The following is a 12,839-nucleotide window of genomic DNA, read 5'->3' as shown; positions in this document are numbered from 1 at the left end:
ATGCAGATATATCTGATTTATACTTTCACTAATATTCAATCAGTACTCAACCAGCAGAGCTGGTGTTTTGGCGTTGTGGAGAGGTGGATCTGTGATGGAGTTGTCAAATCGGTGAGCAGCTGCTCATGTGGTCATTGTCACTAAGCCGCTTCCATCCCACTCCTGTAAGAAATACAGACTGAGAAAGCGTAGGCTCTATATAAAAATAATGACTCAAGTTGAAAATCATTCAAAGGAAACAATGAGGATTTCTATCAGTCTAATCCAGGTGTAGATTACATCTCACATTCCAGTGTTCAAACTTGTAAACGAGGCTGGGTTTTATCTTAATGCTACGCCGTGCAGCCAATGGCAACGTCCGCTTTAGGTATAATGCCGCGAGTCGCTTGTGGATTGGACAGCTCTAACACGGTTTCACAGCCATCACCGCCAAAACAACGGCTAGGTAGGTGTCGGCTTTTTCGTAAGGAAAGTGGCTGCGGGAACCATGTCGGTACACAAAGCTACCTTTCCACATACCTCCTGTCCCTACTTGTGTCCTGAACAGGACCCCGTTCAATTTATATTTGTATTTACTTGACAATGTTATTGTACGGAATAGGTCACCTGTAACGTCACACTTTCACTTTTCACTTCCAGTGAACATATTTAACATTCCTTTATCTGTCTGTGGTTCTGTTGATGTGTTAAACATTCCTTTATCTGTCTGTGGTTCTGTTGATGTGTTTAACATTCCTTTATATATCTGTGGTTCTGTTGTTTAACATTCCTTTATCTGTCTGTGGTTCTGTTGTTTAACATTCCTTTATCTGTCTGTGGTTCTGTTGTTTAACATTCCTGTATCTGTCTGTGGTTCTGTTGTTTAACATTCCTTTATCTGTCTGTGGTTCTGTTGTTTAACATTCCTTTATCTATCTGCGGTTCTGTTGTTTAACATTCCTTTATCTGTCTGTGGTTCTGTTGTTTAACATTCCTGTATCTGTCTGTGGTTCTGTTGTTTAACATTCCTGTATCTGTCTGTGGTTCTGTTGTTTAACATTCCTTTATCTGTCTGTGGTTCTGTTGTTTAACATTCCTTTATCTGTCTGTGGTTCTGTTGTTTAACATTCCTTTATCTGTCAGTGGTTCTGTTGTTTAACATTCCTTTATCTGTCTGTGGTTCTGTTGTTTAACATTCCTTTATCTGTCTGTGGTTCTGTTGTTTAACCTTCCTTTATCTGTCTGTGGTTCTGTTGTTTAACATTCCTTTATCTGTCTGTGGTTCTGTTGTTTAACATTCCTTTATCTGTCTGTGGTTATGTTGTTTAACATTCCTTTATATGTCTGTGGTTCTGTTGTTTAACATTCCTTTATCTGTCTGTGGTCCAGGTTCTGTTGATGTGTTTAACATTCCTTTATCTGTCTGTGATTCTGTTGATGTGTTTAACATTCCTTTATCTGTCTGTGGTTCTGTTGATGTGTTTAACATTCCTTTATCTGTCTGTGGTTCTGTTGATGTGTTAAACATTCCTGTAGCTGTCTGTGGTTCTGTTGTTTAACATTCATTTATCTGTCTGTGGTTCTGTTGTTGTGTTTAACATTCCTTTATCTGTCTGTGGTTCTGTTGTTTAACATTCCTTTATCCGCCTGTGGTTCTGTTGTTTAACATTCCTTTATCTGTCTGTGGTTCTGTTGATGTGTTAAACATTCCTGTAGCTGTCTGTGGTTCTGTTGTTTAACATTCCTTTATCTGTCTGTGGTTCTGTTGATGTGTTAAACATTCCTTTATCTGTCTGTGGTTCTGTTGATGTGTTTAACATTCCTTTATATATCTGTGGTTCTGTTGTTTAACATTCCTTTATCTGTCTGTGGTTCTGTTGTTTAACATTCCTTTATCTGTCTGTGGTTCTATTGTTTAACATTCCTTATCTGTCTGTGGTTCTGTTGTTTAACATTCCGTTATCTGCCTGTGGTTCTGTTGTTTAACATTCCTTCATCTGTCTGTGGTTCTGTTGTTTAACATTCCTTTATCTGTCTGTGGTTATGCTGTTTAACATTCCTTTATCTGTCTGTGGTGCTGTTGTTGTGTTTAACATTCCTTTATCTGTCTGTGGTTCTGTTGTTTAACATTCCTTTATCTGTCTGTGGTTCTGTTGTTTAACATTCCTTTATCTGCCTGTGGTTCTGTTGTTTAACATTCATTTATCTGTCTGTGGTTCTGTTGTTGTGTTTAACATTCCTTTATCTGTCTGTGGTTCTGTTGTTTAACATTCCTTTATCCGTCTGTGGTTCTGTTGTTTAACATTCCTTTATCTGTCTGTGGTTCTGTTGTTGTGTTTAACATTCCTTTATCTGTCTGTGGTTCTGTTGTTTAACATTCCTTTATCTGTCTGTGGTTCTGTTGATGTGTTTAACATTCCTATATCTGTCTGTGGTCCAGGTTCTGTTGATGTGTTTAACATTCCTTTATCTGTCTGTGGTTCTGTTGGTGTGTTAAACATTCCTTTATCTGTCTGTGGTTCTGTTGTTAAACATTCCTTTATCTGTCTGTGGTTCTGTTGATGTGTTTAACATTCCTTTATCTGTCTGTGGTTCTGTTGGTGTGTTTAACATTCCTTTATCTGTCTGTGGTCCAGGTTATTTTGTGTTTAACATTCCTTTATCTGTCTGTGGTCCAGGTTCTGTTGATGCGTTTAACATTCCTTTATCTGTCTGTGGTTCTGTTGATATGTTTAACATTCCTTTATCTGTCTGTGGTTCTGTTGTTTAACCTTTATCTGTCTGTGGTTCTGTTGATGTGTTTAACATTCCTTTATCTGTCTGTTGTTTAACATTCCTTTATCTGTCTGTGGTTCTGTTGATGTGTTAAACATTCCTTTAGCTGTCTGTGGTTCTGTTGTTGTGTTTAACATTCCTTTATCTGTCTGTGGTTAAGTTGATGTGCTTAACATTCCTTTATCTGTCTGTGGTCCAGGTTCTGTTGATGTGTTTAACATTCCTTTATCTGTCTGTGGTCCAGGTTCTGTTGATGTGTTAAACATTCCTTTATCTGTCTGTGGTCCAGGTTCTGTTCTGTTTAACATTCCTTTATCTGTCTGTGGTTCTGTTGATGTGTTTAACATTCCTTTATCTGTCTGTGGTCCAGGTTCTGTTGATGTGTTAAACATTCCTTTATCTGTCTGTGGTCCAGGTTCTGTTGTGTTTAACATTCCTTTATCTGTCTGTGGTCCAGGTTCTGTTGATGTGTTAAACATTCCTTTATCTGTCTGTGGTCCAGGTTCTGTTGTGCTTAACATTCCTTTATCTGTCTGTGGTCCAGGTTCTGTTGTGTTAAACATCCTTTGGTTATCTGTCTGTGGTCCAGGTTCTGGCTGGCGGTTCAGGAGGTGAAGAAGAGGCCGATTCGGGAGGTCCCTACAAGGGTCCAGGAGATCTGGCAGGAGTTCTTGGCCCCCGGGGCCCCCAGTGCCATTAACGTTGACTCCAAGAGCTACGACAAGACCACACAGAATGTCAAGGACCCCGGACGATACGCCTTCGAGGACGCACAGGTCTGTGAGGAGTCAGGAAGTAGTGTTCTGAATGGGGAGAGTAATACTGCAGCTGAATAGGAACAATGTTCTGTTTAATTACTTCTTTGTGACTCTCCAGCCCCGTTTATACCTGGTGCTAACATGCGTCCTTTGTCCTTTCTTGTCCAGATTCTGATTTTGCCCACATTTTTAGACAGGTGTTAGAATGGAGTGAGGTTATTGGTGGGTTGGTTCACAGTAAGGTTAGAATGGAGTGGGGTTATTGGTGGGTTGGTTCATAGTAAGGTTAGAATGGAGTGGGGTTATTGGTGGGTTGGAATGGAGTGGGGTTATTGGTGGGTTGGTACACAGTAAGGTTGGAATGGAGTGGGGTTATTGGTGGGTTAGAATGGAGTGGGGTTATTGGTGGGTTGGTACACAGTAAGGTTGGAATGGAGTGGGGTTATTGGTGGGTTGGAATGGAGTGTGGTTATTGGTGGGTTGGGACACAGTAAGGTTGGAATGGAGTGGGGTTATTGGTGGGTTGGAACACAGTAAGGTTAGAATGGAGTGGGGTTATTGGTGGGTTGGTACACAGTAAGGTTAGAATGGAGTGGGGTTATTGGTGGGTTGGAATGGAGTGTGGTTATTGGTGGGTTGGAACACAGTAAGGTTGGAGTGGGGTTATTTGTTGGTTGGAACACAGTAAGGTTATAATGGAGTGGGGTTATTGGTGGGTTGCTACACAGTAAGGTTAGAATGGAGTGGGGTTATTGGTGGGTTGGTTCACAGTAAGGTTAGAATGGAGTGGGGTTGTCGGTGGGTTGGTTTACAGTAAGGTTGGAATGGAGTGGGGTTATTGGTGGGTTAGAATGGAGTGGCGTTATTGGTGGGTCTGTAAACAGTAAGGTTGGAATGGAGTGGAGTTATTGGTGGGTTAGAATGGAGTGGGGTTATTGGTGGGTCTCTACACAGTAAGGTTAGAATGGAGTGGGGTTATTGGTGTGTTAGAATGGAGTGGGGTTATTGGTGTGTTAGAATGGAGTGGGGTTATTGGTGGGTTAGAATGGAGTGGGGTTATTGGTGGGTTAGAATGGAGTGGGGTTATTGGTGGGTTAGAATGGAGTGGGGTTATTGGTGGGTTAGAATGGAGTGGGGTTATTGGTGGGTTAGAATGGAGTGGGGTTATTGGTGGGTTAGAATGGAGTGGGGTTATTGGTGGGTTAGAATGGAGTGGGGTTATTGGTGGGTTAGAATGGAGTGGGGTTATTGGTGGGTTAGAATGGAGTGGGGTTATTGGTGGGTTAGAATGGAGTGGGGTTATTGGTGGGTTAGAATGGAGTGGGGTTATTGGTGGGTTAGAATGGAGTGGGGTTATTGGTGGGTTAGAATGGAGTGGGGTTATTGGTGGGTTAGAATGGAGTGGGGTTATTGGTGGGTTATAATGGAGTGGGGTTATTGGTGGGTTAGAATGGAGTGGGGTTATTGGTGGGTTAGAATGGAGTGGGGTTATTGGTGGGTTATAATGGAGTGGGGTTATTGGTGGGTTATAATGGAGTGGGGTTATTGGTGGGTTAGAATGGAGTGGGGTTATTGGTGGGTTAGAATGGAGTGGGGTTATTGGTGGGTCTCTACACAGTAAGGTTAGAATGGAGTGGGGTTATTGGTGGGTTATAATGGAGTGGCGTTATTGGTGGGTTAGAATGGAGTGGGGTTATTGGTGGGTCTGTACACAGTAAGGTTGGAATGGAGTGGGGTTATTGGTGGGTTAGAATGGAGTGGGGTTATTGGTGGGTCTCTACACAGTAAGATTGGAATGGAGTGGGGTTATTGGTGGGTTAGAATGGAGTGGGGTTATTGGTGGGTTAGAATGGAGTGGGGTTATTGGTGGGTTAGAATGGAGTGGGGTTATTGGTGGGTTAGAATTGAGTGGGGTTATTGGTGGGTCTCTACACAGTAAGATTGGAATGGAGTGGGGTTATTGGTGGGTTAGAATGGAGTGGGGTTATTGGTGGGTTAGAATGGAGTGGGGTTATTGGTGGGTTAGAATGGAGTGGGGTTATTGGTGGGTTAGAATGGAGTGGGGTTATTGTTGGGTTAGAATGGAGTGGGGTTATTGGTGGGTTAGAATGGAGTGGGGTTATTGGTGGGTTAGAATGGAGTGGGGTTATTGGTGGGTTATAATGGAGTGGGGTTATTGGTGCGTTATAATGGAGTGGGGTTATTGGTGGGTCTCTACACAGTAAGATTGGAATGTACCTTCTCTGTTTCAGGAGCACATCTACAAGCTGATGAAGAGTGATTCCTACAGCCGCTTCCTCCGCTCTACTTTCTACCAGGAGCTGCTACAGGCCAAGAAGAAGGTAAACAACTGGCTGAGGAGGCCGGACGTCTGACTCTGGGTCACAGCTGTATCTGTGGAGGATTACAGCAGCTCGGGACGGACGGATGGATGAGAGGTTCAATACAGAGCAGAGGAATTACACTCCAAATCAATTTATGAAAACATCAGTCAAATATCAAATCACAAGACAATATAATCTCATTGTATTGGCAGCAGAGCCAGCAGGACAGGGTGATCAGGAAGCTCAACTATGGTGTTGACAGTCCAGCACCTATCACTATGAATGTCTTCCCTACAGTGTCTATCATACTTCAGCTTTCTTGTCGGGGCTGAAACACTCTGGTAAACACTGTAAGTGGTGTAGGGGCTGAAACACTGGTAAACACAGTAAGTGGTGTAGGGGCTGAAACACTGGTAAACAGGGTAAGTGGTGTAGGGGCTGAAACACTCTGGTAAACACGGTAAGTGGTGTAGGGGCTGAAACACTCTGGTAAACATGGTAAGTGGTGTAGGGGCTGAAACACTCTGGTAAACAGGGTAAGTGTTTTGTGGGGCTGAAACACTCTGGTAAACACAGTAAGTGGTGTAGGGGCTGAAACACACTGGTAAACATGGTAAGTGGTGTAGGGGCTGAAACACTGGTAAACACAGTAAGTGGTGTAGGGAATGAAACACTAGTAAACAGGGTAAGTGGTGTAGGGGCTGAAACACTGGTAAACAGGGTAAGTGGTGTAGGGGCTGAAACACTCTGGTAAACAGGGTAAGTGGTGTAGGGGCTGAAACACTGATAAACAGGGTAAGTGGTGTAGGGGCTGAAACACTCTGGTAAACATGGTAAGTGGTGTAGGGGCTGAAACACTCTGGGAAACAGGGTAAGTGGTGTAGAGGCTGAAACACTGGTAAACAGGGTAAGTGGTGTGGGGGCTGAAACACTCTGGTAAACAGGGTAAGTGGTGTAGGGGCTGAAACACTGGTAAACAGGGTAAGTGGTGTAGGGGCTGAAACACTCTGGTAAACAGGGTAAGTGGTGTAGGGGCTGAAACACTGGTTAACACTGTAAGTGGTGTAGGGGCTGAAACACTCTGGGAAACAGGGTAAGTGGTGTAGGGGCTGAAACACTCTGGTAAACACGGTAAGTGGTGTAGGGGCTGAAACACTCTGGTAAACAGGGTAAGTGGTGTAGGGGCTGAAACACTGGTAAACAGGGTAAGTGGTGTAGGGGCTGAAACACTCTGGTAAACAGGGTAAGTGGTGTAGAGGCTGAAACACTGGTAAACAGGGTAAGTGGTGTAGGGGCTGAAACACTGGTAAACAGGGTAAGTGGTGTAGGGGCTGAAACACTGGTAAACAGGGTAAGTGGTGTAGGGGCTGAAAAAGCGAAGTGATTCGTGTTTACAGATGACTCTACTAGGTCTGTATCCTTACCACACTGACTCACAGCAGTCTGGTCCATCGTTACCACACTGACTCACAGCAGTCTGGTCCATTGTTATCACACTGACTCACAGCAGTCTGGTCCATCGTTACCGCACTGACTCACAGCAGTCTGGTCCATCGTTACCACACTGACTCACAGCAGTCTGGTCCATCGTTACCACACTGACTCACAGCAGTCTGGTCCATCGTTACCACACTGACTCACAGCAGTCTGGTCCATCGTTACCACACTGACTCACGGCAGTCTGGTCCATTGTTATCACACTGACTCACAGCAGTCTGGTCCATCGTTACCACACTGACTCACAGCAGTCTGGTGCATCGTTACCACACTGACTCACAGCAGTCTGGTGCATCGTTACCACACTGACTCACAGCAGTCTGGTGCATCGTTACCACACTGACTCACAGCAGTCTGGTGCATCGTTAACACACTGACTCACAGCAGTCTGGTGCATCGTTGACACACTGACTCACAGCAGTCTGGTCCATCGTTACCACACTGACTCACAGCAGTCTGGTGCATCGTTACCAAACTGACTCACAGCAGTCTGGTCCATTGTTATCACACTGACTCACAGCAGTCTGGTCCATCGTTACCACACTGACTCACAGCAGTCTGTTGCATCGTTACCACACTGACTCACAGCAGTCTGGTCCATTGTTATGACACTGACTCACAGCAGTCTGGTCCATTGTTATCACACTGACTCACAGCAGTCTGGTCCATTGTTATCACACTGACTCACAGCAGTCTGGTCCATCGTTACCACACTGACTCACAGCAGTCTGGTCCATTGTTACCACACTGACTCACAGCAGTCTGGTCCATTGTTATCACACTGACTCACAGCAGTCTGGTCCATCGTTACCACACTGACTCACAGCAGTCTGTTGCATCGTTACCACACTGACTCACAGCAGTCTGGTCCATCGTTACCACACTGACTCACAGCAGTCTGGTCCATCGTTACCACACTGACTCACAGCAGTCTGGTCCATCGTTACCACACTGACTCACAGCAGTCTGGTCCATTGTTATCACACTGACTCACAGCAGTCTGGTCCATTGTTATCACACTGACTCACAGCAGTCTGGTCCATCGTTACCACACTGACTCACAGCAGTCTGGTGCATCGTTACCACACTGACTCACAGCAGTCTGGTGCATCGTTACCACACTGACTCACAGCAGTCTGGTCCATTGTTATCACACTGACTCACAGCAGTCTGTTGCATCGTTACCACACTGACTCACAGCAGTCTGGTGCATCGTTACCACACTGACTCACAGCAGTCTGGTCCATTGTTATCACACTGACTCACAGCAGTCTGGTGCATCGTTACCACACTGACTCACAGCAGTCTGGTCCATCGTTACCACACTGACTCACAGCAGTCTGGTGCATCGTTACCACACTGACTCACAGCAGTCTGGTCCATCGTTACCACACTGACTCACAGCAGTCTGGTCCATCGTTACCACACTGACTCACAGCAGTCTGGTGCATCGTTACCACACTGACTCACAGCAGTCTGGTCCATCGTTACCACACTGACTCACAGCAGTCTGGTCCATCGTTACCACACTGACTCACAGCAGTCTGGTCCATCGTTATCACACTGACTCACAGCAGTCTGGTCCATCGTGTCAATGATCCCATTCAAAAATATTTTCCCTCCGCAAATCACAATGATCTTGAAACCCTCCTTTGTGGTTTACAATTTTGAACATTGTCCTTCATAAAAAATGAAATATCTGCTGAGTCGACTGCAATGTAAGATTTTGTCCACATGATGAGTATATATGTACAGATATATGCACAGAGACGGTGATATGCAGGCTGTGGTTAATTTATCCCATTTTATTTTTGTCCACAGAAAAGTAAGAACTTATTCTGAGGAACTCCATTTCCAGGTAAAGATGATTATAACCGTAACCCCTGACCTTTAACCCTTCACCTTACATACACCTAACCCCTGACCTTTAACCCCTAACTCTACATACACCTAATCCCAGCTTCATGTCCACTCCCCAGCCCCACCCCACCCTAACCTCAGCTTCATGTCTGCTCCACCCTAACCCCTAACCTCTAACCCCAGCTTCATGTCCACTCCCCAGCTCCACCCTAACCCCTAACCCCAGCTTCATGTCCACTCCCCAGTTCAACCCTAACCCCTAACCTCAGCTTCATGTCCACTCCCCAGCTCTACCCTAACCCCAGCTTCATGTCCACTCCCCAGATCCACCCTAACCCCTAACCCCTAACCCCAGCTTCATGTCCACTCCCCAGTTCTACTCTAACTCCTAACCCCAGCTTCATGTCCACTCCCCAGTTCTACTCTAACCTCTAACCTCTAACCCCAGCTTCATGTCCACTCCCCAGTTCTACTCTAACCTCTAACCCCAGCTTCATGTCCACTCCCCAGATCCACCCTAACCCCTAACCTCTAACCCCAGCTTCATGTCCACTCCCCAGCTCCACCCTAACCCCTAACCTCTAACCCCAGCTTCATGTCCCTAAAACACTATGCTATACAAAGTGTGTCCTATTTAGTGCTTAACTTGTAACTCAAATGTGACAGATCGAGGGCTTGTTCCAATCAGATCTGAGACAACAGAATTGCAGTGCTGTTGTTTTAAGTTAGGCCACGTCGGAGGTTTTACTGTGTTGGAGCTGTGAAGATCCCGGCTGTTATACCTAACGCGGATGCTTCTAGTCGTATCAGTATAAATCCTATGCAGCCTTGTTACAAGACTGGAATGTGTTCTAACCTACACCTCCATTGTGCTGATATCCTTATTATATTAGTTGAGGGATTTTCTAATTATGACCTTCGTTATTTTCTATTAAAAAAACGAAACTTTCTCCTTCGTTCTCTCTAACGCGAGAGTGGGACAGGTGTGGCTCCGTGACAACGATCACAACAGCAGCGGCTCACCGACGTGACTTCGGCTCCAACACAGTGGCACCAACACAGTGGCACCAACACAGTGGCTCCAACACAGTGGCTCCAACACAGTACCCACCTATAAGCCAATGAGGAAACAGCTGCTATGTGGGCATCTGGTATCGCTGGGTTATAAAGTTAGATCTGATTGAATCCAGGCCTTAGGGATCTATGTTATATGTATCGCTGAAGCATTACAGATCACATTGATAGAACATTTTAAAGGTAACCTCTGATTGAGGGGACATGTGAAGCGTTTACAGTGAAATGAGCTAACGCAGAAACATTGAAGGTACATTTCAATTGGGTTGGGTAACAATGAACTTCACGATACTTAATTGAATAGACTCCTTATTGAATCCTTAGTATCAATCCTCTGTCTATTTGTCTCCTTTTTTTTTAGGTCAAATCATTTAGATGGAATCACCCTGGAACAATGTAATGTTTTAGCCTTAGGAGAGAGAGGAGAGAGGACCAGATCATTTGTACATTAATGTAATGTTTTAGCCTTGGGAGAGAGAGGAGAGAGGACCAGATCATTTGTACATTAATGTAATGTTTTAGGGAGAGAGGACCAGATCATTTGTACATTAATGTAATGTTTTAAGGAGAGAGGACCAGATCATTTGTACATTAATGTAATGTTTTAAGGAGAGAGGACCAGATCATTTGTACATTAATGTAATGTTTTAGGGAGAGAGAGGAGAGAGGACCAGATCATTTGTACATTAATGTAATGTTTTAGGGAGAGAGAGGAGAGAGGACCAGATCATTTGTTCATTAATGTAGTCTTGTCCGTCTCGAGGATCCACCACTCGACAGACAGACAAGTAGGTCTGACGTGAAAGGAGTTGATTTCCTATCCTGACATTTCATTCTGTCCCCAGCAGTACAAAACATTAGGATCAAGGCCTCTTGGACTTGTTGTTGTTGTTGTTGTTGTTGTTGTTGTTGTTGTTGTTGTTGTTGTTGTTGTTGTTGTTGTCCTCTATGAACATACCATTAGCTACGTATCAACTGGATCTCATCGCTGTGCGTCTCCCAACTCCATCAAGTGAACTCACAAATGCCTTGTCCTCTATGAACATACCATTAGCTACGTATCAACTGGATCTCATCGCTGTGCGTCTCCCAACTCCATCGCAAGCTGGGAATAACGTGTCAAATATGTAAACAAAACAAAAAACAAGACATGCTAAAAAAAAATGAATCTGTCAAACCAAGAAACATCTTCTTGTAGCTCTATTGGATTATGTTCGTCATTGACTGCCATTCCCAGGAAGCACTGCTAGAGATGATGTATTCTCATGATTAAGTCATGATTAAGGCAGTTTATACAATTTTTATAACATTACAATAGATTCATAACAGATTTCTCAACACACTAAGTGTTATGCAGTACTTACCATGAATAGCGTCTCCATGAACGCGGGAACATTGTCTTCAAATTAATATTGCGCTCTAGCGCAGGTCTTAAGCACTACGGATTGAATCGAGCCCCAAATGTCTCATTGGTTTATTTTTCTATCACATTTAAATGTTTTCCACTCACTGATTGGATGTATTAAAGCTACAACCGTTACCAGTTTTACATGACTCATATTTCTGGAACATTTTATTTCAAGGGTACCTATGTAGACGTTTTAACACATTAATTACCCATAACCCATGAATGTGTTGGTTATGAAATCCAATCAAGTGTTACCAATATTTCTGTAAATGTCCCTCTTGACAGTTGGTCCTCTGGTACCGGACCGAGCTGATCTCAGATCAGTTCTCTCTTCAGAATGTAAACAAAAAACACTAACTGGATTATGTGAAGAGTGGTATCACTCTGGATCACGTGGTGAGTGATATCACTCTGGATTACGTGAAAGATGATATCACCCTGGATTATTTAGAGAGTGATATCACCCTGGATTATGTAGAGAGTGATATCACTCTGGGTTATGTGGAGAGTGATATCACTCTGGGTTATGTGGTGAGTGATATCACTCTGGGTTATGTGGAGAGTGATATCACTCTGGGTTATGTGGAGAGTGATATCACTCTGGGTTATGTGGAGAGTGATATCACTCTGGGTTATGTGGAGAGTGATATCACTCTGGGTTATGTGGTGAGTGATATCACTCTGGATTACGTGAAAGATGATATCACCCTGGATTATGTAGAGAGTGATATCACCCTGGATTATGTGGAGAGTGATATCACTCTGGGTTATGTGGAGAGTGATATCACTCTGGGTTATGTTGAGAGTGATATCACTCTAGGTTATGCGGAGAGTGATATCACTCCGGGTTATGCGGAGAGTGATATCACTCTGGGTTATGCGGAGAGTGATATCACTCTGGGTTATGCGGAGAGTGATATCACTCTGGGTTATGCGGAGAGTGATATCACTCTGGGTTATGCGGAGAGTGATATCACTCTGGGTTATGCGGAGAGTGATATCACTCTGGGTTATGCGGAGAGTGATATCACTCTGGGTTATGCGGAGAGTGATATCACTCTGGGTTATGCGGAGAGTGATATCACTCTGGGTTATGCGGAGAGTGATATCACTCTGGGTTATGCGGAGAGTGATATCACTCTGGGTTATGCGGAGAGTGATATC

General features: G+C 44.2%; 1 protein-coding gene across 3 annotated transcripts in view; it reads left to right on the top strand.

The window, feature by feature from the left end:
* LOC110514271 (regulator of G-protein signaling 7-like) overlaps positions 1-10,797 on the top strand; it is a 30,288-nt gene extending 19,491 nt beyond the window's left edge. The window contains exons 9-13 of one of the 3 annotated variants that reach the window (XR_005053436.1): positions 3,344-3,530; positions 5,765-5,854; positions 9,155-9,191; positions 10,167-10,517; positions 10,629-10,797. Coding sequence is in view for 2 of the 3 variants with exons in the window: in XM_036989249.1 (XP_036845144.1) it covers positions 3,344-3,530; positions 5,765-5,854; positions 9,155-9,175 (298 nt within the window). In the remaining variant the exon portion in view is untranslated. Of the gene's footprint in view, positions 1-3,343; positions 3,531-5,764; positions 5,855-9,154; positions 9,192-10,166 lie in introns of all 3 variants that reach the window. The other 2 variants (XM_036989249.1, XM_036989242.1) reach the window with 2 other exon arrangements.
* Positions 10,798-12,839: the final 2,042 nt, after the last annotated feature.

This window comes from Oncorhynchus mykiss, chromosome 1, assembly GCF_013265735.2.
Source record: "Oncorhynchus mykiss isolate Arlee chromosome 1, USDA_OmykA_1.1, whole genome shotgun sequence".
NCBI classification, from domain to species: domain Eukaryota; kingdom Metazoa; phylum Chordata; class Actinopteri; order Salmoniformes; family Salmonidae; genus Oncorhynchus; species Oncorhynchus mykiss.
This window is presented reverse-complemented; position numbering and strand designations above follow the sequence as displayed.